This window comes from Larus michahellis, chromosome 1 (assembly GCF_964199755.1).
Source record: "Larus michahellis chromosome 1, bLarMic1.1, whole genome shotgun sequence".
NCBI lineage: Eukaryota > Metazoa > Chordata > Aves > Charadriiformes > Laridae > Larus > Larus michahellis.
The window spans coordinates 175,657,004-175,684,748 of NC_133896.1; the positions used below are offsets into that span (position 1 = coordinate 175,657,004).

A 27,745-nucleotide genomic window follows, 5' to 3' on the forward strand; every position below is an offset into this window, starting at 1 on the left:
GTAAAAGAGTACCACTAGCTTGTAAGCCTTTTTAACCGTTTTCCACAGGGAGGGGGAAATCAGTAGGAGTATAAAAAAGTGGTCAAAGCAGTGACACAGTCGAAGTAGGAGGACAGGAGAATGGTCTTATCATTTTAGTTCGGACAGATTTGACATGCTGAAGATTGGCCAAGGAAAAGTTAAAGCTAAAGGTGAGCTGATGTCCGAGTCTCCCCACCTGAAGCCAAGGGCTGAGCCCAAGACTACAGGTTGGACAGAAGGAGGCAGGTAATTTCTGGGACTCAGCAACAAGGAGACAAGACTGGAATTTGCATTCATGGACCAAAAGAGAAGAACCCAAAAGGGTCAAAGAGAGAGTCCTCAAATGCTCTCTTATTCTTAGAAATGAAACTTCGGTTGTGAAAAATAAGTTTGGTTTTGTTTATTTTAAAAATAACTGCATGGTCTTGCCGTTTCACACCACCCTGGAGGAGATTCTGCCTCACACAAAACCAAGCGTGACAGAAGTGGTTTTCTGTTGCTTGTTCCATGTTTTGCTCCCAGTGAGGCTGTGGTGAAATATCCGACACTTTGGGCACGGTGCAGTACTATCTGGTTCGCAGATCCTAATTCCAGGGGAGACAGCCAGCTCCCCCCGCCTGCAGGCAAACAGCAGCGGTACTTCAGTGACGTGGCTGAAACAAGTGATTATCTTGATTGTCAGAGTGTAGAAATGAGATCAAGCTGCTCACACCTTGGGTTTTCTCCTGAAGTTTGATGGCATCCAATGTGACAGATAGATACTTGACAAAAACCACTTAAACCAGCAAAGCTATAAGGTTACCAATTCCTGACACAATGAAAGAACAGATAGCAAGGGAACAGGACAATTAAAAAGGGAAAAACCACCACATCTTCTCAAAAAGTTCATTATATCCCAAATGCTTGGCTCTCCAGTTCACGACACATTGCGTAGCGTGAAATTTAAAAATGCAAGTCACAAACAGCTGGGCACCTTCCTCTAACATGTTGCCATCGTACATAAACAACACTGGGAAGCAACATACGCGCCGGATTCAAACCAAGAGCCTGGGAAATAGAAAAAGCTTTAGCTGCTAAAAAGAAAACATTTTCAAAGTATATACTGCCCTCCAGTGTACAATTCGGTATTACCGCCAAGTTGCTTCCTATTTCAAAAATTCACAGTAATGTGGGGCAGTCATGTCCTAAACAGCGGAGGAAGAGGGATAAAATCCCGGCACTGGGGAACAGAGTGAAGAGACAGCTCAGGCCAGGACTGGTAGGAGCAGCAATGAGCAGAAGCTAATCATCGCCACCGGTCTCCAGCCATCTTCTACGAAAAAGATCGCGTGGGCTCCCTAGCACCAGAAACCAAGAGAGCTTATTAATTTGGGAGGTTCTGCAGCCCTCCTTGTCACAGACAAATAGCAAAGCACCCCCAGAGCTGGCTCTGCACGTCCCCCCCCACACCCCCCGAGTTGGTCTCTAAGCGAGATAAACTGTTCAAGACAACAGAGATTCTCCAGAAATAACTAATTGCTTTAACCAGCAGTAACTTCTTCCAATTAAAGCTTCTTACGAACAAGATGAGTTTGGCACAGTCCTACTTAAGTACTTACCCATGCAGAGGCAATTTCCTTGTCGGAGTACTTCTTGATACCCTCTTCAACAGTTCTGCTTTTTTTCAGAAAAAAAAATGGGATTTTAACCGGATTAAAAGAACTGAAGTGTGAAAAATGAATGGTTTATCTCTGTTAAACATTAAGCTATGCAGAGATACTACTGCACTACTATACAATCACTTCTGGGTGTAATGTAGGTTTTACTTGCCACTAAATGCTCCTCTTTTGTTTTTTATTTTAGCTTGCCCTTTTAAAAAAAGCACGTCCTCGAGCAAATTCAGAGGTATGGTGAAAGACACAATCTGTGTTTCCCACTGCAAGTCACATTTGCATTTGCAGAATCTGCACACTGAATTGAAAAAAATTCCTAAGATCATCGTAAGATTGATCTGAAGTTAATACATATTTGTCTTCTATGCATGCTATGGCTTCATAACAATTTAAAAAATATTTAGAAATTTTCAGATGAACTTAGTTACCATTTGCAAAAATCCAGCACAATCTTTATAAATGCTAAGTAATAAAACTTCAGGAGCTAAGTAGATGCTAAATTCTCACAATGTTTACACTGCACACTCAAGAACAGCATTATTGCTGAAATAGATTCTTTATTTCTGAAACATTCCAAAACAGCAGTATACACAGTTGTAATCAAATATTAAGTCATATGCCATTATAAGAAAGCATTGATTAGTGCAACTGGATTTTGTAAAAGATCTATCAAAAAGATTTATTCACATTAAAACCTCATTTTCCATAAGCAATTGTTAATAAAACATTACATTTTTATTCTTTGTAATAAAGTACCGAAAACCAACTGTCGTTTTAGAGATCACTGTATCTTTGTAAGTGCAATGTGACTTATGCTGCCATTTTAAATACAAAACACTATGACAATAAATTAACAATCGAACAAACGGTGAAAGACCAACAAAACCATGCTGACCCAGCTGGATGGCAATTTCCAGTGAATGCTACTTTTTTTTTTTTTTTGTGCTTCTGCAACATAAATATACTGCTTTGTATTGCCAATGGTACGATTTTGTAAGATATGTTCCTAGCGCTAAAAAAGTACATTGCCCCAAAAATATTATTTATGGCACAGAAAAGTTAAATTATCTCTCTGTTGTTCAAGGTTCAGGCAAGTTTAAATGAACTTAAGTATACAAAATAAAATGTACTGGAAACACTAGAAAAGAATTCAAGCACATATGTAAGTCCCCCCAAATTCAAAATAAAACGCATGATGCCTTTACACTGAATAAATTATCTTCGAATTTCAGTACGGCAAAACTGCTCAGAAAGCATTATCTCCTAGTCCTTTCCAAGGAAATTCTCTGGTACTTTGCACATATATAATACTTTCTTCAGTTCCAAATGCCAACACTGCCATTGTTAGGCTGATAACAACGCAGCTTCAGGTAACTGATTAAGTGCAATATTTAGTATTTGAGAAGATGTTCATTTTTTAAAAATGACATTGCGTTATGGATGGTTACATAGCAAAATCCTGGGGGAAATAATACTGTATGACCCTTCTTTCCCAAATCATTGCTACCCAGCCAGCTGGGTAATGAAATCCACATTATTTGTTTTCCACTGTTGATGGGCATCCTTCATCAATAGCAACCGTCTCTCCAGTTCCCATCCCTCATCGTGCTGAGTGATGAAAGTGGCTTTGGAGGCTGAAGAAAACTGGATGAAACGAATGACAAAAAACCACAAAGGAAGTCATATTTCATGTGAAAGATCAAGGTAACATATATCATTTACTTCTGCACCAACACTGGCTTTGGAGGCATTACTCCGGTATATTTTTGACTTCATGCTAATGCAAATGTAAACATCTAAGGTGAAATTAAGGCCACTTTCAGTGAGATCCCATTATGGTTACTGGTCTTAACAGGATAAAAGATTGGCAAAAAGGAATTTGGTAAATAATTCTTATGATGCATGAGACCCCTCTAAATGGGAAGGTCTTGTTCTTGAAGGCTAAAGGCAATAAAAACCTATTTTTGTCACTACGGACATATTCCAATATGGATGGACAGCTGAGATCTAATGGGAAATATTCTCCAAAAAGCTGTTGTGCTTAGCACACCCATCAAAAAACCAGCACTTTATAAAAATGCTATGCACTAACAATAAAAAATTTTGGCATCTTATCAGTTAAGAATTCTACCAAATTCTGCTCCAGACCCTCTTATCGAGACACATGACGATGTGTTTCCATCCCACAGCCAAAGTCACAGAGCCACCAGTCCCAGCATCACCACTCCTGCAGGGAACTCGTCGTCCTCCAGGCCCTCACCCTCACACCTGGGCTACGTCTCTCACTAATGAATGAGGACTTACTATAAAATGCTTGTTGACCATAGAATCATAGAATGGTTTGCATTGCAAGGGACCCTAAAGATCATCTAGTTGCAAGCCCCCGGCCATGGGCAGGGACACCTCCCACTAGACGAGGTTGCTCAAAGCCCCATCCAGCCTGGCCTTGAACACTTCCAGGGATGGGGCATCCACAACTTCTCTGGGCAACCTGTTCTAGTGCCTCACCTTGACCATCTTCCAAACCTTCCAGGTACTACTGAGGTCACTGTTTCAAATGAGCGCACAAAAAGGAAAACCAACCATCTGACTTGACGTCTGATCACCAACTCAGTGGGGATGAGGAAGGCTATCTCTAATTTGCCACAACCATATTTTAGTTAGACCAAAATTTGCTGAAAATAGTGCCTCAATTCTGTGAAACCGTTTCTTAAAAAGCCAGGTCTCAAGCCTTGTTCTCGCACTTCTCTGCTTTTTCTGTGAGTTACTGATGCCTCCTCTCCCTTCCAAATGCCCTTGGCTGAGAAAAGGCAGAGGTATGTTGTACGGAAGGGAGAGTCCGTAAGTCAAAAGCAGTCACCAGAGCAGCTTCTCGCCTCTATGCTACAATTCCTTTGTTTAGTGGCAAAAATTTTGCACTTAAGTAAAAAAAGCTGGTTAAACTTAGGTTCAGCCAAGCTGCTTTTGTGCAGCTCCACTTTGTTGCAGGATCACTTATCTTGGACATAAATCCAGTTACTTGAGTCATAAAACACAACCTGCCTCTGATGTTTTCTGCAACTGCTTTTTTCATTTCTTTTTTTCCAGATGGAGAGAGAGGAAAGTACGTTTAACAACCTTCAAGAAAAAATGGGGAGGGCAAAAGTAAAGAATTATTAACTAAGCTGAAAATAACTGTAAGAATACTGCCATGTGTCCAGAGATGACTCTCTAACGCAGGGCAGTGAACGGGAAAACACAACAGTGCTGAAAACAGTTTCAAACAAGCACAAGCTGTCAGTATGATGCCATGTGGTCTGAGATAGTTTTGGAGGGTCTGTAGTCCCTTTCTACTGTCCCATCATTAGCTGGATCTCAGTGACTTGCTCCAGCGCGAGGCAGCAGGAACAAGCAACCCTCTCACCGTGACTCCGGAGCTGTGCTTACCTTGCCAGTGGTACCTGGTATGATCCAGACCCTGACCCACTGATTGACTTCCTGACTTTAGCTGGGACCTGCCTCGTCATTGTGGACTTCTCTGGAGATGGGGCCTGTTAGCTAACCCTGGTCACCACCAGTGCTGCTCTTGGTTGGGTGCTGTGGGGCAGCCTGGCTGTCCCGCTCAGCTCCCGGCTCACCTTGCTCTATGGGAAGCTGCCCCTGCTGCCCCTCACATTGTGATCCCGGGTAACGATAGAAAGTGGAGGACCGGCAGATAGCGGATGGGAGGTGAGAAGGTAGGTCTGCAAGAAGCCTGGAGCATGGAGTTGGAAAGGGTTGGGGGTTGTGTGGATCCATTCAACAGGAACAAAAAAACCCAGTGCTCGTTTGTAAGGCTAATTAGAGATGGACTATACTGTTAAAATTTCTTTACACTGCTTTTGGATCCATGAATCTCTAATGGCAAGGAGAAAAGCAGATAATATTTAGCCAAAATGGTTATCTTGGCTATTATAATTTTATTTTACAAATTATCAAAAGTACTTCCTCATCCTGTATTTGATCCTGTGCAGTAAATATTGACATTTCCTGATGCAGACCCTAAACAAAGTGTCTAACGGTGTATTTTAAGTATCTAAAATGCCAATAACTTAGCTACCTAACAGTCTGGCCATAGGTATGAAGACATAGCTTTGCTCTGAGTGTGTACTTCTCTCTGAACATATGATTTATTTAAAAAACAAAAGACCTGTTGTACTTTTAATCAATTCATGACTAAAAACACCGTTTAATTTTCAGTAGACTGAAAGAAGCTAGACTCCTAAACTGGTAATGAGAAATCCCATCCCTTAGAAATGACCACAGTGACAAAAATCAATAGTGAGAAAGTCTGCCTCTGATGGATGAATTCTTTCAAAGAAAATTCTATGTGAACTGAAACTGCCCTTACTTTCCACATAAAATGAAACAAGGATCTTAAAGAACTGTAGGCTGAGCTCTATTCTGTCTGTGCTTTTAGAGTCCTATAAACTTGTCATTCCCACAGTGCAAAGACTCTCCATCTTCAAGGATCATTGGTCTGGCTCTGTAGCAACATATGACGCTGCTAAGGTACATCTGAAGGTAAGACAACAGGAGCCCAGATTTTCTGGACTATAAATAGCTTTGTTACTGATTTGAATCAGCTTCTAATAAAAACAGTGTTGAGAGTACAGTGTCTCACCCTTCCACTGAAACCTCTTAATTTTGTTTTTCTTTAGTATTGTGTATTGTACGAAAAATTACAAAATTGCAAGGGACTGGTCTTCATGGCCCAGAAAGTCTCTTTTTCACATGTTGCTATGAAAGATTTAAGAGCTCTGCAGAAGAACATGAAGTGGAGGAAAGGAAAACGAAAAAAAGAAAGAAACCCCTCTACTATAAAGAACTCTAACAGAGAGAGTTCCAGCAGAGAGCAAAGGAGGCTGTAATAGAAATCTCATGGTACAGTCTTCATCAAAGAAGAAACCTGACGGATCTTTATCAAAGTTTCACCACAGTCGGTCAAAATCTGTTGTCAGTCACGTTGGTGTAATCCCCGAGTAACTCAAACAAAGAGAATGTGAGCAATTGAACTTATTCTGGATTTAGCCAGTATCTAGTGAAAAGCATAAAAACGGTGAGAGCTAAACAGTCCATCCAACAGAAAACCAGGTGGTCACACAGCGGGCCTTCACAAGAGGAGGGATGCATGCAATAGGAAGAAATAGTTGGAAGAGCTGACACAAGTAGATAGAATTTTCTCTTTGAGAAACTTCATCACCTATTAATCACAGAACATACAGCTAAGAGTTTAACTCCCAGCTGTGATAACGTGATTAAAACACAGTCTCTTTCCTCAAGCTTATTTTATTGCTTGCCCTAAAAAAATAAAAAATCATGTGGAGATGAAATTCTCTTGGAAAAATGCAAAAATGCATTTGCTTAGTATAGCTCATTGCAAGTATGTGATACTCCAGGATTCCCTGCTTGCTTATTGTCTCCCAGGTGGAATTTAAAAGATGCTGGTTCAACCAGCAGAAATATCCAGGACATTTCCTTCCTCACAATGCCATAATGTCACAAGTTGCATTTTTACAGTCTACTGACATTTACAACAACAGGGATGCAGCTCTTTCTATTTGAGTACTCCAAGATTTGCTCACCCTGTGACATTGGAATAGCAGCTGACACAAGTCTGGAAGAACGCAAGCCACATATGTTAATGATAGGAGGTTTCCATTTGTTTTGATTTCTTATTGGTGGGCGGCAATCTATTCTTATTTATATGTGATTACAATCTATCAATTATCCCAGTTCACTAGGAACTACCAGCAGGCATTGTCCATCACTGTTTCTGGAAATAAATCTTTACCCATTCAGTGATTCAACAGTGGGAGCTAGAAATTCTTCTGTTTTATAGCCCAACTTCATGTTCAGGAGAAAAAAAAACAAGGACAAACTCACAATCTAACCCAAAGCCATCTGCATAGGGAAGGAGGCCTGTTTAACTCTTACCTTCGAACTGGCTGTGCGATTTTACTTCTGGGTATGCCGCTCCCATTGATGGCCAGCGACGGTCTTGGAAGAGCACTGCGCCCTACAATCCCTTGACTGGCAGTCTTGTTTGGCATTGGGATCCCAGTGTTAGAATAAAACTGGGAATTGTTGGACACCGGAATACTGCTGCTGCTGCTGCTGCTGCTACTACTACTACCACCACCTTGTACGGTCGGGCTTACGTAGGCAGTAGCTTTGAGAGGCTGTCTGGCAGACACTGGAAATTGTCCCACACTGTGAACTCTGTGTTGAAGCTGTCCTGGTGATGGAACTGTACACAGTGGTAGAAAAGGAAGTGACAAGGTCAGTATGCAACAGATGAGGCCAGGTAGTAATGCTCATTTTTAGATAGGTCTGAACAGGAATAAACACACCATTATACAATTTACTTGCTAATTAGAAACTGATGAAAGAAACCCTTGGATCCAAGACTGTATCCAGTGACTCTACACTAACCTAAAATACTCTGTTCCATCCCCATCTGAACAAAAATACCACCCCATATCACCCCTTTTTTCTCCCCTCAAAAGAGGTTTTCTTTAGCCATTACAAGCACACTAATTCTACCTATGCAATTAAGAGTTTTAAAGAGGAGAAATTAATGAAGGTATAAATTAATTGCTGTTAAATCATTTAGATTTTTGTAAGGTTGCTTGCAATAACCACATCTCGTTTAAGGAACACTGCATTAAAGCATTATAAAACATCACGGAAGTCTAAGCTTTATGTATAAAACCAATAAAAAGGCTATAAAAACGTCTTGAATACAGCAGCGTATTCAAAGGCTGATGTTATGTAAACTATCATTTTAAATCAATGCTACGGGTTCCAGAAGCTTTATATATAGATTTTTTTACACAATCCTGCCCTCTGGTGTACATCAGACATGCGTCAGTTTCAGAGTTCACATATCAAAAGCAAACCGTCAAAAGCCTGAAGCCCATAAACTAACATACTGCATACAGGCCAATCCTTTTCCAAGTCTTTAAAAAAAGGCATCTTAAGATCATTTAAAGACACAGGAGAAAATACAGATGTGTGATTGATTTAAACAATACTGGCAATATAGAATTGCAGGGACACCTCCCACTAGACCAGGTTGCTCAAAGCCCCATCCAGCCTGGTCTTGAACACTTCCAGGGATGGGGCATCGACAACTTTCCTGGGCAACCTGTGCCAGTGCCTCACCACCCTCATAGTGAAGAATTTCTTCCTAATATCCAATCTAAATCTACCCTCTTTCAGTTTAAAACTGTTACCCCTCGTCCTGTCATTACACTCCCTGATAAAGAGTCCCTCCCCCCTCTCCTGTAGGCCCCTTTTAGGTAATGAAAGGCTGCTATAAGGTCTCCCCAGAGCCTTCTCCTCTCCAGGCTGAAATATATTGCTATGGAACTCTTATCATAACACAGCTTCTTAAATACCCCAGCACGGTCACTTAGTATAAATGTTTTTCAAAGAATTATTTCAGAAAAATCACACTTTATACACACATATAAATACATACATAAACACATACTGAAATATGTATTTTAAAAATAGTAAGTAAAATTAAACTCAGTGCACTACCATGCAAAATGAAGTGGGAACCTGAACTACTTCCATTCTCCTGTTGAAATCTATTCTATATTCTCCTATTATTAAACAATAAAACAAAGTAAATCCAGCAGTCAAGTATATTTTCCCGAAAAGATGCAATTTAATAGTTTCAAAGGCATTTGTAAATTCTGCTCAAATTTGAAAGAAAACACACAAAGGAAAAGGTTTTGCCAACTTCTCCCTCCAAAACCTCACAGGACATGGGAGGCATAAGTTAAATCATTTCTCCTGCCTGTGTCCAACGAAATACACTTTTCCATTTCTTCTTAGAGTACCTCAACCACTGTGCTAGAAAAGACGGGTTTGCATCTTGATTGATCTTGTTCACATTCTATGTTATTAATTCAACTTCCACTAGATCAATACTCCCTTCATCCCCCCATCAAGAAGTCACCGAGTCATTTTAATTCCCCACTCAAAAGGACATTATACTTGAGGATATAACCCTCTGTTGACCACATTTGCTCAGAAGAAAGCGGCTCAATTTCAATAGGAGAGAGGTCACATATTTTAAGATAGTATTTATACGGTGTACTGTAAAACCAGCATTGTATAAATTAGCAAGAAAAGCAGTTTTCAATTCTAGTATCAAAAGTAAAAAAGTAAGCTTATATGAATTAATTGCACTATTGGTCCTTCTAAAATACTACTACTACTACTACTGATTATTGGCACAAAATGAATGGGCAAAGAAAAGAAAAAAAAAGGAGGTGATGAAACCCTCAAGAGTGCATAACAAGATCAGCAGAATTTGCTTTATAAAATATAAACTTAGAAAATCCTGAGCTATATTAAAATCCGGTGCAAAAGGAACACAGTCTGCTTTTAATTTTTCATAAAGCAGAGGATCAGTGACTGGGACGTGTATTTTACCACTCTATGAATTCCTTGCACGCGGCCAAAGAACACAGGTACTTACTACATGACTGCATCCTTGAAATCCCATTACTTGCTCCATGCAAACTGGAGTCAAAGCTCTGACTGTTCCTCACGGTGACTGGAGAACTAGCAAAGCCAGCATTGCTGTTAATGGTGGGGGTACTTGGCATCCGAGCGAGGTTAGGCATGCTTCTTCGAAGTTTATCTGAGGCAAAAGAAGACAACATCCACAGTCATGTCAGAGTTTCCAACAAACACACGCAGCCTCTGAATAATTCCTGTAGAAAATCAAAATGGAAACAAATTACTTCAACACAAAGAAAGGTTTTGCTCTGCAGGAAGAATATGAATACATTATTGACAGCCTACTAATTGAACCCTTCTGACTATTGTAATAGCATGACTATTCACAAATAATTTTAAAGACACCAATAGGCAGTACATTTTCAGAATCACAAGGATTTAAACACTAAAATGTCATAATAAGGATGAGTTTCACTTAAAAGCATAAAGTAGGTCAGATGAATCATGCCCTAAATGCGCCTGTTTCTTTGCTGTGAATACAAAGCAAGGCTGCCGTGACAGTCAGACACAGGTGTCTACGCTGTGGATGCCTAAAGACAGGTGAGATGAATCCATCCTAAGTGACTCAAGTCTTGCTTTCAGGCACCAATGAGATGCTAAAAAATTCCATTCAGTACTGAGCCTTATTAGCACATTCGGTTTCTGCAGGCGGCCATGCGCAAAACCTGCTAAGATTTGATGATGTTCAGTTGCTTGGACATCAGGATGTTCACATCTGGTGGTTCTCCCTCTGACCCCACTTGTGATGCCTGATTTGGTGGGCATTTTCAGAACAGGCCTTTCACAAAAAGAAAGCTGCAAATGCCCCAATTGTTTTTGGTGCAGGTTCAACAGCCAAGGCAAGTGTCTAAGGGGTCAGAAAATGCAACCCCACTCATGCTAGTTGATTTGGAGGGAGAAGCCAAAACCAAGACTGACACCTCAAGAAGACTTCCCAACCACAACAGCATTAGGTAATGTAAGGTGAAGCTCTTTTGGTCTCTTCTGTCACAGGGTCAATGGGAGATGACTCAGTTCTATATGATCAGAAGAGACTGGCGGGGGCAGAAAGGCACACACTGAATCATAGAATCAGAGAATGGTTAGGGTTGGAAGGGACCTTAAAGACCATCTAGTTCCAACCCCCCTGCCATGGGCAGGGACACCTCCCACTAGATCAGGTTGCTCAGAGCCCCATCCAGCCTGGCCTTAAAAACTTCCAGGGATGGGGCTTCCACCACCTCTCTGGGCAACCTGTTCCAGTGTCTCACCACCCTCATGGTGAAGAACTTCGTCCTAACGTCCAGTCTGAATTGCCCCATCTCTAGTTTTAATCCATTCCCTCTAGTCCTACCATTACCCGACATCCTAAAAAGTCCCTCACCAGCTTTCTTGTAGGCCCCCTTAACATACTGGGACGCCACTATAAGGTCTCCCTGGAGCCTTCTCTTCTCCAGGCTGAACAACCCCAACTCTCTCAGTCTGTCCTCATAGGGGAGGTGCTCCAGCCCTCTGATCATCCTCGTGGCCCTTCTCTGCAGACGTTCCAGCACGTCCATATCTTTCTTGTAGTAGGGGCTCCAGAACTGGATGCTCTGAATGACCTGCTCTGAATTGCCTCCTGTGACGTGACAGACTTCAGTAAAGCACCGCTATGGGGAAACAACGGGTCATTCGTTAAATTGTCATTGACAACACCACTAACACAGGACTCTTGTCCGGCTTCAGGAGCACAAGTGCTGTGCCCTGCTGAGGTGGCTATGTTTCTTTCTCCTGGTTCCACCATCAGTGTGCAGGCCACCAGCTTGCCATAGCTTCCAGCGCCTGGAAGGTGTCTGCCTCCAGTTCTTACAGGGCAACAGAAAGCAGGGGTATGCCTGTCTTCTAAGAGGCAGCTACGACTGCTCCCTCCAATGGCAAGCAGAGCATTTCAACATTGACGCTTTGGATTTATGCAGAGGAACGACACATCACACACAGCTTGGAACTGCTGTTTTGGGTCGACCTCCTAGCTCACACAGCGCGAGTTCAGTCCACAGAAACAGTGAATTGAGTTAGGAATCTCTGTTTATCAGTCCACATAAATATATAACCTAATCAGCACCATCATGAGCTCCTCTAATCCTTAAAGCTGCTAACAACTGACAAGTAATAAGAAGTGACAGTGCAGTTCTATCTATACAAGGTATTAGTAGTCACTAACAGTAACTTCAATACATGTGATGCCTACGTAACTCCAGCGAACCGAGTCACAGCAAGGCTACAACTCCAGCTGGTTTTTATGACTGGTCCTCATGATAAGAACTGGTACAGAATCCTGCAAATAGTCAAAAACATCCTTGTATTTCAAAGGTCCAGCATTTCCAAAGTCCCTATGTCCCGAGTCCCAGTTACCAGTGCGACACTATCTCATGAACATTAGTCCTGTAATGATGACACCTTCTTCTCTTCCATCTCAACTAAGGCTGACTTTGTTACCATACATGGTCTGACATAGAAAACCATTGCGGTCTAGGAAACCGTTTAAATATTCCAGTGACTTACATACACTACATTTGCATATTTCTTAAATCAAACAGTACGTACAAGAGGTAAGATAGGGAGCAGGTTCAGAGCAGGAAAACAAATTGCAAGTTTCTGGAAACTAGAGTACAGCCAAACCCTAATAAAGAACCAGTTTAAGGGTAATCCTTCATTCATCCAAGAGTTAGAGGAGTTGTGCTTCAGTGACTCATCACTAACACAGGCAGGCTGAAACTGTTAGTGGTACCGCAATGAACATTAGCAAAGGAATTACCACTGTGGTTCAGGCAGGCGGTAAAGTATTAATATCAGTGATATAACAATGATAAAACAGTTATCAGGCTTCCAAAACCATCCCAGGGATGCAAACAATGGCATCCATACAGCTACTATACGTCCCTATTTCTGAAATACTCATGATTTTGCAAACTGTAAAAGGAACTGCCTTCCTATGATGCAATCCTTGGCCCAGAGGGGCAGAAAATTCATGAATATGGGATGTCTGTAGCTACTGATAATTTTGGAGCCCTAGCCTACCATTTAAAATCCTAGGTCCTGAAATCCTAGGTCACCATTACAGCACTTGGCAAAAACAAAAAAGGTTTGAGCAGCAGGATGGTGGTAGGGAAGATGGTACTGCATAAACTAGCTTTTCTAATGCTATCTATATATCACATTGTATCAGCAGAACTCGTTGGACTCTACATGCTCTCCCACTCAGGGACTACATCAGCCACCACAGGCATGATCTGCGCCTTGAACTGTACAGTGGATGCAGCTACAATAGCAGGAAAAATAGGTACAGAGGTAGCTTGGACTTCCTCCATGTCGTGGGTGGCCACGTCTTTTGCCTCCTGTTCATTAGGCCCTTCTGGTTCCAGCAGTCTGTTCTGCTGCTGATAATGAATCCTCAGGCAGTCCTCAGGCAGCAGATTCCTGCTGCACCTGCAAATTCTCATCCACTGAGCATCTGCCTTACTTCTTTGATGGGTCCTTGTGTCTGCTGAGATAAATGGCCCTGAAAAGCAATGAAAATAGCAGGTCAGTTTTGTATTTGGGGAAAACCCAGAAACGTTTGTCTTGATGGCATTTTGCAGCTTTCATCTCCTCAGATGATGCATTCTCTTTCATCTCTTCCTTGAAGTTTTCTTCTGTCACCTGTTCCCCTCCTAAGAATAGTAGAAAGAGTCTTACAGACCTTTTGTTTGTAAATGAAATGCTGGCTCTTGATATATGGAAGCAGAAGGTGGGAGTTATGTGACTTTAGTATTATTTCAGGCCACTGAGACATGACTAGATACGAACTTGCTGGAAATACGAGAAGAAAACAAAAATATTTTTCCAAGCTGCTAGCAGCAAACCTTCCCTTTCTAGAGCTCTTTTCTCTCCTAACATCGATAAGAAAATTAACAGAGAGGAGGAGTGAAGGAGTAGAGCCGAGATGTATTCTTAGGTGAGAAGTAATTTGCCCAAACAGTTCTGTTTATGACGAATGCTGAGATTTGCTACAGTTTCTGATACCTCTTCTGCACTGATCTGGTTCAGTGGCAAGCCTAAAAAAAAATAAATCATTAGTTGTTTACAGTTTGTTCTGTTGGAAGATGTTGATATTAACACCAGCGAGGAACTCCAAAGAACCTGCACCTTCTACAGCATCCATAGTTACTGTAACTCACTAACGAATCTCAACTATAATCTAGGCCAAAACAAATATGAGGTTTAAGGAGGATGCAGTCATACAAAACATCACAGATGTACCTTCACCTTTCCCAGGCTTCTTTGAGATGTAATAGCATGACCTAGAGACATGGTACTATTGAGATATTTGAAAGTGTGAAGAAAATGCAAGGATAGGTTATGCAGGGAGTTAATAATCAGTTCCTGGGTATTATCACCTTTTCAGAATAGTACATGCATATACACATGTGCTTGTCACTTCATGAGTGTTCTTTAGGTGGTATATGTTGCCCTTATTTCACTTATCTGCACTTATTTGCACCAAAAATCACTTACTGCATGTTTACACTTTTTCCCTTATGTGGCATCCATCCTGAATTGCCTGTTGCCTACAGCAGAGGAAAAACTGTGAAATACAGGGTCCTCTGCCCTCAACTGAAAATGTGCATGAAAAGACCACCCCACAGCACAGATCATATTCACTACTGCTAAGAAATGGGTCAAAAAGCAGGCGAAAGTGCCCCTTCTTTTGTCAAACAGTCCACAAAATTACGGTAAAGACAGCAGTTTGCTTCTTACCCAGCTGCTTCAGTTCTAATTTTTTCCAGGAAGTTCTTCCCTCAATGCCATTTCTTCTCTGAAGTCAGCCTGAGATCGGTGGCCCAGCTTCTTTCTGGCAGGACACCAGAACAGGCAGCACCTGCCTTCTGTCTTCTGGTCCCAGCACTGCTGGTGGCCGCCCCCGTTCCACTGCTTCTCGTTTATTTTTTTTTTCCTTCCCTGACCTAATATTATCACCGGCCGAAGATTAATGTCCATGTAGCACGAAAAGAGACCTTGCCCTTGCAGCAACGCTGCCCCAGCAGAGGTACGCTCTTGGTGGGCTGCCAGACTGTGAGCTCTGTAGCAGTTCTTGATAAATACCGTCTTCTCTCTGCCAAAACGCTTCATCCAGTGAGGCTCTCCTTGCAAGGAGGGCTGATGTTGACTCTACAGTGAAGTGTCTTAAAACACATTTATTCATTCATTGTTATTCTCTGCAAGTGTTGTCAATGTTTGATTTGAGCAAAAGGACTTGCAAGCCTCATCAAAAGTGCACTATCGTTAAGAAATGTGATACAATGAATCTTATTTATTAGTGTCTCAGAGAAATCTATATCAGCATTTCGCGGTTTCTTACACATATTTAAATCCTTCACACAAACCCTGCAAGTTCAACTCTGCCTTATCTGCGTTATATATACAAATAAGATGGGGAAAAAACATAAGGAAAAAAAATCTGTGCTTTTCTATTTTAAATATCACCTTCTAAATTACGTAGATATTCAGAGTTTCTTCTGAAATTCTTAACAAACTTGTAGACTCAATTACGACTTCACTTTAAGGGATTGATTTATCTTCCTCATCTTTGAAGACCTCAGTTCAAAATTTGCATTGTGTTTGTTATGGTTATAACGTTTATGACATCCCAAGTATACCAGGGTCTAGTTAAAGGTCTGTGGAATCGTCATGTGATACAACAGAGCCATCAGTGTGTAAAAACACAAATACAGATTAAGAACTAAAACCAAGTCTTTCAGGTAAGCAAGAGAAGACACCTTTCTTCATGATTGTCAAGACCTACATTTTGCCAATGTTGAACACTTCCATTTTATTCAGAATTATTACTATTAATAAAAAATTACTATTATTATCTCACCCCGGTATCACAGGCATATGTCTCCCGCCACAGATAGTTACAGCAAATTAAGGATTTTTCCACTATCTACCCATGACTTCTCCCCACTGCTCGCTATTCATAACATAACTTCAAAGGTGACAAAATAAAGATTTTTTTTCCCTCCTTTTCTTTAGTGAAGTCTGCAACAATTTCCTACAGTGAATTCCCTCTTCCTTACTGAGCAAGAGAGGTTATGAGCAGAAAAACACTCTGTAAATCAGCAAATGACGAAGAACAGACCTCATCCCACCTCTCCAAACACACAAATCGATGTTAAGTCTATACTGAACCGGTATCTAGACACCAACCTACTGCCCCTGAAAATTCTGTTCTTCTACATCTGCCTGGAATTTGCTTTAAAAAAACAAACAAAAAAAGACCCACCCAAAAACATTTGTAGCTTTCAAAATGAGACAAGGGAGTTAGAACGGCCTGTGAGGTTTATAGTATTTTGCCTGAGATTCCCCAGAAGCGTATGCAATAAAGCAACTTATAACTAGTAATTTCTGGAAAAAACCGCAAAATTTTTCAAGTGAATGGTATCTGTTTACGAAGGTATCAGCCAAGCTAAAGACTTAAAAATCAACATGAAAATGTAATGGAAAATATATATTAAAATTAACCAGATTGTATGCACTGCTACTCAATGAAGGATGTATTTTTCACCTGTCCCTTCTTACTGCGTTATAATAAAATCCTTCTTTAGTTGGAATAATCTGTCCAAACCAGAAAGTTTCCGATTTTCAGGTATTATAAACATAGACACTTTAAGATGCACACGAAATAAAGGGTGCCAGGATAAAAGTTTATGAGTAAGCTTATCTCAAGATCTGAAAAGTGGGCCTGAACAGATCAATCCCATTTTCAGTCTCTTGTCTGTCCTGGATTTTGACTGCTCTGGATGTTTCCACATACTATAGTTCTATTACTTCTGGTTTCAGAAAATCAGAACTAATAAAGGGCATAAACATATCATCTATTAAAAACAAATAAAGCAACCAACCAGAAATAAAAAATATTTTTAAAAAGTTAAAATGAAAGCAATTTCCTGTGTGTCCCATTTAAAAAAAAAAATTCTATATTATGGACAACATGAAGCAGAAAACAGCTTGGTTTTATTAAATTTGGTGATATTTCTTATATGAAAATGACAAATATAAAGTATTTATGAAATTAATAGAGTTGGCCACATTTTAAGCTTTTTACCATTAAAACTTCTTCAAATGAGAGGAACAGGCAGGAGGTATAAACATAAATCTTTCCACTGTCAAAATATTAAAAGCTTTGTTAATTTATGAGACATACTAGACGCACTCACTTGAGCTAACTGCAACAGATACTCAAAAGCTATTCAGCTCCTATCTTTCCCAGATCTTCTTTAAATCATCTATTCTGACCCACTGATTACAAAATCCCTGAAAACCAGAATGCCTTAAAAAGTTCAGAGATGGAATTTTTCTGACGTATCTCATCATTACAGACAATTCAGCTTATTTAGTGAGAGCATGTAAAAAGAAAGAAGAAAGAGGGAAAGAAGAAGAAGAAGAAGAAAAAAAAGCAGATTTCACATAAAGCTTTTCTATTAGTAAATTCTTGGCAGAACCGGAAATAAAACTTATTTGAAAGCAAAGGAAATACACGCACTCTACAGGTGATGACTGCAAAACGTTGTTTGAGAGGTAAGAAGAAGCATGCCTTCAGCCTATGCTACAGATGGCCTCAAATACACATTACACACATCTTAACATATATATATTTGCCCACATCTGCCACTCTATGCTAGCATTTAGCAGGAGCCTTTTGATACAGCAAGCTTTTGGGGACTGGTGGGATAAGGGCGAGATGGTACAGTATTTTAAAAATAAATGGAGAGTGTAAAAATTACACCAAGGGGCAGCACTTTGCTAAAATGCACTGGCAAGAACAATGTGTAAGTTCAAAATTATGGCCTCGAACACAGCTGGAAAAATCTGTGAGAGTATTCTCACCCCAAGCACATTCAGAATATATATCACCAGGGCACCAGAAGCACCAGATAATCTCTCTGCCACCTAAAATGCAATCCTGTGGATGGAGAACAAGCAAACCATTAGCTGTAGTGGGAAACTGGACACCTAGTGCACAACTCAGTGCCTACGTATTGGTACCTCACGCCATTTGGGAGACCCTGGGTTTTCTAAGGCATTTATCAGCACTGACACATGGGGATGGAGACATCAAGCAGGGGGCGTCCGAGCACCTCATAGAGCACTAAGCGCTTATATGTGGGCAGCGGAATTGTGCCTTTCATGCATATGTGGGCACCTACATTTCATCAGGCCCTCCTCATCAGGTGACCAATATTATACTCTTAACAGAATTATTAAAGGTTTCCAAGTTTATCACACCTTCCACATATTTGTACAGGTAGTTAAAATTAGAATAAGTACCTCAACTAGCGTGCCATACCAAACTTCACTGAAAGCAGGTAGGACAAGCACCCATGATGCCATTTGTTCCTAACGGCAAAAAATTGTACTTGAGCTAAACAAACAGACAAGTCTTGGGGAGACACTGGGTCAAAGTTAAACACTATTTTTTCCACCCCAATTGAGTGTCAAAATTCAACGTTTACCTGCCACTTACTCTTCTTCTACAGAGAGCTCTGTGAATGATCAGAGGAACAAGTGGCCAGACTGCTGACTGCACATACAAGAACACAAATCATCTTTCTGGGGGAAGAGAGATTTGGGAAGACTGTTAGAAGAACCGAAAGCAGCACAGCATGCAGTATATGCAACTTTGATTAATTATGGATGATGCTTTCCACGTGTATTAAAAGCAGTAACTAAACAGTTTAGCCCCTCCATCTATCACACGCCTCTTTCTCATTTCCCTTGGTAAACTGTAACACTGTGGAAACACACTGTCCATCACATTGAGCTTCAGACAAATTCTTATTTTGCAGGCTACATCCATTTCAGTGTGTAGGAGTTTCTGAAAGACAATGAAATTCTTGCCAAGATGATGAGAAGTGCCGATGAGATGTTGTAATACTACTCGGACATACTCAATACAGCAAAAACTTGGCTCCTTGTCTGCCAACAAAACACAGCCAAAGTAAAACATTTCTCACCATTGGTACTTGCTACTTATGTGGATCAGGGCTGCATGAGTCAGAGGCTGAAGGTGCAGAAGGTGAAAAGATAATTCCCCTCTAAAGATAGTGGTACTGGCTATTATAGGACTGTCTGCCACCCCAGCAAACAGGTAACTGAAGACGCATGTGTTCATCTTCTGAGCAAACACCAAACAGATTATCCAACACAAAGTTCTTGAGAAAAAAGGCGACCTGGTGCTAAAATTGGTGGCCTTTTACATTTATACACTTTCTAGTCAATAAACTAGGAGTCTAGTATTTTTAGTGCCCTGGAGGTACTTTCTGAGTTTTCCATGTGGTAATCCAATGCTTAAGTTCCACTGACTCAGAACACAAAAAAATAATTGAAAAAAGCATTTGGGGACCATATAAAAAGATTACAGCACCACATCCTGCCCTTATTCCTAAATCAAAAATGCCCCATAACCTTTCCTTTATCTGCCCAGCATTCCTGCAAGCTCATCAGTGCTGTCCCATTCTAGTACCTCATCGGCAAGAAAAATAACATTGAAATATTCTGCACCAACAAACACCCATGTGGCTTTACCCTCTGTTAACCTCAGCCTTCTTTATGTACTGCCACTTGTCGATTATACTTCCACGCCATGTCTTACTTTGAATGCAAGTCCTTTTGGCACCAACCTGACATGTCTTATTTGTCAGGAAAGCAACACGCATACCTGTAGCGCTCTATAAATAGCAACTGTTTCGAAGAACACATTTCTTTCCTTGCCCAAGGGTGAGCTGTAACCTGTAATGTTACAAACGAGCCTCTTGACAGAAAACTGACTGTTTTGAATTAGCTTGGGGAAAAGACTGAAGGAATAGGAAAGTAAGATGCAGCAGGAGGAAGAAAATTGTGATCATAATAAGGAATGAAAGCAAGGTAACGGCAACAACGGAGGGAACCTTAAATCTTGAGTAAGCACCAAGAGACAAATCTCCCAGGGACTCTGGAATACATCCCAAATGCAGAGCAAAAAGCAGCAGTGGTTCAGGATAGTTCAGGAGTGACGTTATCTCCCGCTACTTTAACAGTCTGCCCTACCAGACCTGGAACAGGAGCAGAGTGTTGACCCCTGCCGTAAGCACTCACCACACATAGTTGCATTAACAGCAAAGTCAGGAATAAGAAAGGGAACGGAAGTCTGAAAACCCTATTTTGTATTTTACTGTACCCACGACGGACATGCATAGGTCAAGCTCAAAAGCCCGATCATTTCTTCTAACCAGCTATTAGCCTGCTAGAAGATGGTTTTCTTTCCTTTTTCTTCTTTCCTCACTTGTGGTCATCCTTTCAGCACTTCAAAACAGACTACAGCAACAACTTTGATGACCAGGTCACAGATTACATTTTGGCGCAAGTTACTTAACAATAACATACCTCAATCATTCCCACAGGCTTAAATTGCTTGTCACAGTTCACGGCCTGATCTAGCTGTCATACGCTAAACACACTTCACTCAGTTGACACAACAATCTTTAAAATGGCACTGGCGCAGAGAAAAGAACACTTCTCAGAAAAGCATGCAACCCACCTCCGTTAATCCTATTTGGTTGCTGCTCTGGAGTTTGGGCTTGAGGAGAGTAGTAGGGCTGTTGATAAGCACTTGAAGGGAAGTGAGGGGAGGTAGGGCTCCTCCTGCAGTCCCGGATACTGGAAAAAGTCTGTGAGTGAGGAATGCCTTTCTGGAAGGGGGAGCAGCGAGTCAGCCGTGGCTGCGGAGGCGGGAGGTGGTCAAACTCTTCCTCGTCCTCAAGACTATAGCGATCATATTCCTGGTCACCGCAGGTCCCTTTCTTCCCCGCATGCAGAGAGACGCTTGAACTGTGCCTTGACACAGATGCCGAAGTTGAAGCATAATCTTGCCTAAGGCCTGTAAATTCCAATGAGAGGATGATTCAGCTTCTGCCAAGTGATTAACTCTTAACATGCACTTCAACCTTGAAAACTGAGCAGGTAAGTAGACATAACTTTACAGCAAAAATTGGATTTACAGTGTCACCACGCCAAAGATCTGAAGTAATCTGATCTAACTTTTGGTGTCTACCTTTCAGGCACCTAAGCCTGAACAATTTCCCTCAAGATCCCTTTTTAATAAAAAATAAAAAAAAGAATAGAGGCATCTCCAAAATGCAGTACCTGTGAGATGTCTTGGATGCCTCTCCTAACATTTGCCTTCAGGAGGCACCTATTTCTCTGTCAATAGAAAGACTACATGAGTATTAAATATTTAACTTTTAAACACTTAATTAGAGGAATTAACACTCAGTCTATTAGTTTTTCCAAGTTATTGCTATTAAACATTTCATAGAACCATAGAATGGCTTGGGTTGGAAGGGACCCTAAAGATCATCCAGTTCCAACCCCCCTGCCACGGGCAGGGACACTCCCGCTAGACCAGGCTGCTCAAAGCCCCATCCAGCCTGGCCTTGAACACTTCCAGGGATGGGGCATCCACAACTTCTCTGCCAGTATCTCACCACCCTCAGAGTAAAGGATTTCTTCCTAGTATCTATCTAATCTAATCAGCAGAGGGCCACGAAGATGATCAGAGGGCTGGAGCACCTATGCTACAAGGACAGGCTGAGAGAGTTGGGGCTGTTCAGCCTGCAGAAGAGAAGGCTCCAGGGAGACCTTATAGCAGCCTTCCAGTACCTGAAGGGGGCCTACAGGAAGAATGGGGAGGGACTCTTTATCAGGGAGTGCAATGATAGGACAAGGGGTAACAGTTTTAAACTGAAGGAGGGTAGATTTAGATTGGATATTAGGAAGAAATTCTTCACCATGAGGGTGGTGAGGCACTGGCACAGGTTGCCCAGAGAAGTTGTGGATGCCCAGTCCCTGGAAGTGTTCAAGACCAGGCTGGATGGGGCTTTGAGCAGCCTCGTCTAGTGGGAGGTGTCCCTGCCCATGGCAGGGGGGTTGGAACTGGATGATCTTTAAGGTCCCTTCCAACCCAAACCATTCTATGATTCTATCATAAGTTTCCCCTCTTTCAGTTTAAAACCGTTACCCCTCGTCCTACCATTACACTCCTTGATAAAGAGCCCCTCCCCATCTCTCCTGTAGGCCCCCTTTAAGTACTGAAAGGCTATAAGGTCTCCCAGGAGTCTTCTCTTCTCCAGGCTTCTATTTATATTCATGCAATGAAAATGCTGACAATGACACTTCCTAAACTTTTAACCCATGTAAATATTCTGGCCCTCCAACCTCCCTGAACAAGAGTTAGTTCCTGCTAGCAGGCCGTTTCATGGACAAGGCTTAATAGTAACACAGCTGTGTTTTAGACAGCCACGCATCCTACCAACCCCTTCTCAGAACACCAGGTTTTTTTACAAAAATCCCTCAGCTTTGACAGATGTCTTTGCTGTCATAATAAAAACTTCTTAATATGCTTTCCCCTCCCTCTTGAGTGGGAGTTTCCAGTCGTGGCTGTAAAGACAGCATGCCTCCATGCACGTATAATACTAACACTTTCCATGGGATTAAGTGGACAACTGTCACATGCTCAAACATTCGGTACCAGCTCCTATTACAAGGATAAAATACAATCAATGCACCTGACACAGATTATAAGAAAAACAGTGGTTTTCTTCCCAGTTTACCTGATTCCTTAAAGAGCTAAGTACCTGAAGTCTTTTTTAAACCTCACTCTGAAGGAGATGAGGGCAGCTGTCATTTAAGTAACACAATCCTTTGTGTCTTTGATAGTCATAATTTGCATTTGAAATAAAATTCTTACCACTTTCACGTAATATCAGAAATTTTCCAAGCTGTGACCACACACATTTGCCACCTGAGAATTCAGCTATCTTGGAAAGTCTCACACTTGCTAATTTCTCTGCTGAACATAATAAGTGCTACCAGATGCTCAGCAAGTTCGGCTGCTGACAAGTGATCGCTCCAGCCTGCTCACTCAAGTTGCTGCAGCCAGATCGCACATCTGATTTCTTCTTCACATTTTTTCTCTATTTCATTTAGTCGCTTATTACTTAGCATTTTCCTTGAGTCAGCATCTTTGAATTTCTCTTGTTTTGCCTCTCATCATTTCCTCCTTGATGTCTCACTTGGCACTAATAGGAAGTAAGAATGATACTGCACTTACTGTCTGAGTGACTTCTAAGTCAAATGCCTTTTATTTATGAATAAAGGCATTTTCAAAAATTACTACCAAGCCAAACTATGATCCATGTCAAACAAACTTTTGGGCTCAGATTTGTGCATAATCACTAGTCTCAAACCAAAATGCTAAATTTAAATGTCCCAATTTGGGACTTAAAAGGGAATTAATTTCAAAATTCATCTGACAATCAAAGTAGGGGCAAAAAAATCCACAACAGCTGCTTATTTTTTTCCTTTCTTGTGAAATGTGTGCATGGTAAGAATGCTTTAGCATCTCCCTTCCCCACAACTAAAATAATTTTAATTAATATGGTAAGACATTATAAAATTTCTCAATCTAAATGTGCTCAATGGTGTGGAGCTTCCAGTTGGGATTCAGCATTATATAAGCATCAAGTTTTGAAAGATCATGTACCATTAACCTGAACTCAACAATGTGTGGGTTCTTCCACCTGCCATTCAAGAGGTGACACCTTTTAAGAAAGATCCACTTGACCAAGACCAGACAGTTTGGACTGTTATGGGAAATCTTCTGAAAATTCTGAAAAATGAAAAAAAGCCACGTACTCTCCTCCTGTAGACGAGCCATGATCTGAACATCGGTGAGGTCCTGCAGCTTGTATCCCATGGAGATGGAATCGTCCTCCAGCTCTGAGGTGCTCAGTTCGCTGTCTATTGATGACTGTGGGCTCAAAGGGGAACTCCTAGAAATGTAACCTATGTAAGAAAACGTAACCTTTAGTCTGTGGATATGTCTGGCCATCTTTCATTCAAGACTATCTGTCCTTTATGTTACAGTAGCTTAAAATATTTTCTGTATAACAGATAAAAATTTTCAGAAGCATAGTGCAATCCATTAACAATTAGCAAAAGCCTTTGATACTCATGAGAAGTAGTAAGCGTAGTAACGAATCATGAATTCCTCTGCTCATTCCCAAAATAGCATCACATAGCCCAGACAATGAATAATTTACCCAATACAGTTCTGAAACAGCTCAGCTTAGTTAGTGTAGTCTAAACACATCTGCACTTGAATCTTTCTTATGGGACTGTGGTTCTCCCTACTCTGTTCTGAAAAGCAAGTGTGTATGTGTCACCAACTTCTGCGCAGTACTCAGATTCCACATCACAGCCATTTATCTAAATTCTACTGGCTTTTAAATTGTTTATAATCATCAGATAAATCAATTATTATAACAATTAAGACTGAACATTATGCAACAACAGAGAAAGCATTGCCTCCTTCACAGAGCTACCTTTTGGAGTGGGCTCTGGATTCTACTTTTTCCCTGCATGATAGTACAATGTAAACTAAATTGCAATTAGTTGCATGAGCTAGTTGTTGCCCAGCTTCAAAGAAAAATCTTTCAAATAAAACAGTGCATCACTTTCTAATATCCTCTGGACCACTAGAAGCTCACAGCCTGCAGGGCGAGAACCGCTGTGACTATCACAGGCTCATCAGCTGTGCTTGTATCGCAGATGTGTTTGCATCCTCTAGCACTGCTCAAAGCAGCCACCGAAAATTCATCCTAAATTCAGCTGTTCTCTAATAATACCTCCAACACAAAACGATATGCAGGGGATTAATTTGCTTTGTAAGGATTGTGAGGAGTAAACGTGTTTGCTTTTTTAAAGCCGCAAGTTACAATGGTCCTCGAGGTTTTGCAGAGGTAGTAACAGCTGTGCCCTTTTGAAGCAGCAGTGGGAAGCCAGACACGATACCTGAGGGTATCTCAAATAGCACGAGATGCCTTCATTTAGGGACTAAACGCCACCCCATTGAACAGGGGAGCTTAGACATCTCGCTCACACACAGACACCTATAACAGGCATTCAGCCTGGAGCTGTACCTCCCCCACAGCACCCATATCCCTCACGGGGTTTTCTGCACCAATTTCATGCATTGTAAAGAAAATTGCACGCAGATCAGTGTGACGCTGATGCTAACTTCCTTAGACCACACCTGCGCTCGCCAGCAATAAAATGTTAATGCCCCTTCCCCAGAAGATTATTTCCTCCAGTGCCAGTGCACCTTAAGAGAAGTCACAGATATAAATCAAATCCTGATACCTGGAGTGAAGAAGGAAAAATGCAACCCTTTGCAATTTACAGCCCACAGAAAGTTTGCGTTTTTCCTAAAACTCCTGAAAATCAGGACAAACATCAAATAAATCTCGGATAGCAGCAACAATGCCAGCTTGAAAACAGCCATGATTCTGCTGGCCATTTTTTTGTTTTTGTAAGTTCTCCCTGCAACTTCATTACACGGCTGCACAAACGTTTCTGTAGACATAAGGAAGGGGTATAATAGGGTAGAAATGAGCAGTAAAGGGCAGACAAAGCTGGGGACTGTTTAAGGTGACACAGTTGCAATTATACTCTCAGGTAAATCATTCTTGAGAAATAGGCTCTGTTTACTAGCATCACTCTCCTATAACATGCTGTGTAACACAGAACATAAGCTACACTTCTAGTTAATTGCCAAATTTTAGGTGATTTTAAAAAAAAATTTACTCTGAGATGAGAGTCTATATACAAACATCTGAAGAGTGTACTGCTGTTAAATGCTAGCCAGATTAGATTAAATTAAGCAATTTCATAAACACTGTAAATCAATAGAAAGATAAGCATTACCTGTCCGTTCAGGTGTTAGTATTGCTTTACTGGAGGTTTTAGAGAAGCTGGGACTATTAAAGCCATTGGTATATGGGGTGAGTCTCGCAACAGGACTATAGGGAAAAGCCAAGGAGACAGGTGTAGAGAAGAGGTTCCGCCATCGGCTAGCTGTTACGGATGTGAGGGAGGAGGGGGGGGAAAAAAAAGATTTACAGTTATAAATAGAATAGTGTTGTTAGAGAGAAAAATCATCTCATCTTAATCTGATCATTATACATTTTTTACTTATAGCAAAAGGAAAATAACGGTCAAAGTTCAGCAGCAAAGCAGAGGATCAGCACAGACTTCTACATGTAAAAATGCACTCCAAAAAGTTTTCTAGCAAGTTTGTCATCCCTACCATTTTTTATGTATACACCATTTTGCTATTGCTATATATTTATCACGTACATCACTGGATGCCAACACACAAAGTAACAGAGGAAGTAAAAACCACTACAGTTAATAGAGAAACACAGATGAAATTGGTAGTGCTCTTCAAGGAATTATTCAAGGCAATCAATCAGTGCACTTTTGAGTTAGCAGTTAAATTATCGGTTATGGGAGTGCAGAGACACAGCAGTAAAAGACTCTTAACCATCAAGTGCTAAAAACAACTGTAATCCCATAGCGAGCTTCTAAGCTACCATATTTTGCCTTCTCTTCTTACAGCATCAAATTCCTGATTACATAAGCATGAATTTTTTTTCCCCTGTTTTTGGAGGATCAACCAAATAACAGAATGGGGCGTCTCTCCTTCTATGTATTGCTTACAATAAGCTTGCAAGGCATCTGGTCTGCTCAGTAACATCACAAAGAGCTTAGAGTAGGCAAAAAAGATAAAGGGTTACTTAATTTACATTTTCTGAGCTCGTCCAGTAAAATATGGTTTGCCTATTTTTTAACGTGCGTTCAGAAAGTAAAATAAACAATATTCACACACTCTTCAGAAATTAATATTAGAGATAAAGTTTTAGTAAGTAGAAGGCAAAGGCAAAATTTTAAAAAGGTAAATTTCGGAGAACGCATTCAGATACAAGCAAAGCCTGTACACGTGAAAAACAAATGAGAGTATTGCATGTTTATTAGTGACAGAATCTATTTTGTCCTGACAGATGTTATGTACAGTGACACAAGGGGGGGGGGCTAGGAATATACTTATACCTAGCTTAGAAATCAATGGCATAACCTCGATGCTTAGGAGATGTATTCTGCTGTGCCAGATGTTGCAAACTGGTATTCAAAACCAGAAGGGACCAAAAGCCCTCAAAATCTATTCTCCATCACGCGGCTAGTCAACGCCACAAATCTGCAGTGTCATATGGACATGCTGATCCAGTCGTTTTGAACACTCACAGATATTCAAATAATATTCAGACCCTCCCTATTTTAAAACCTCATGGTCACCAAAACGATTTAGTAGGACAGACATACAAACTTTATTCTTCCTTCTTGCTTACACCAACACTGTGCCACCGTGGGAACACCAGGGAAGTGTATCTCATTGGCGGGCTGTCAACCTCATCCTTGCAACCTTTTGGAGTAATAGGTTTGCCGTCAGTCCAAAAGATGCTATTTCCCCCCTATTCCTTTTGCTTTGACTCCCTCAAAGGTACTCCTGGCTTTGTAAGGAATAAGCAGCCTTCTCTACTCTGTGCTGCCAAGCCTGGTGCCAGCCTGCGTGCCGGAGA

The 27,745-nt window shown here is 41.0% G+C and overlaps 1 protein-coding gene across 2 annotated transcripts in view; it reads right to left on the minus strand.

Annotated features, from left to right (window-relative positions):
• Positions 1-2,215: 2,215 nt before the first annotated feature.
• The window catches only part of SLAIN1 (SLAIN motif family member 1), a 57,607-nt gene continuing 32,077 nt past the window's right edge, over positions 2,216-27,745 (minus strand). The window contains exons 3-8 of one of the 2 annotated variants that reach the window (XM_074563414.1): positions 26,034-26,183; positions 23,964-24,113; positions 20,809-21,147; positions 10,189-10,353; positions 7,629-7,941; positions 2,216-3,317 (exon numbers count right to left, since the gene is read on the minus strand). In XM_074563414.1, coding sequence (XP_074419515.1) covers positions 3,242-3,317; positions 7,629-7,941; positions 10,189-10,353; positions 20,809-21,147; positions 23,964-24,113; positions 26,034-26,183 — 1,193 coding nt within the window. In that variant the 3' untranslated portion in view covers positions 2,216-3,241. The remainder of the gene's footprint in view (positions 3,318-7,628; positions 7,942-10,188; positions 10,354-20,808; positions 21,148-23,963; positions 24,114-26,033; positions 26,184-27,745) is intronic. The other variant, XM_074563424.1, reaches the window with a different exon arrangement.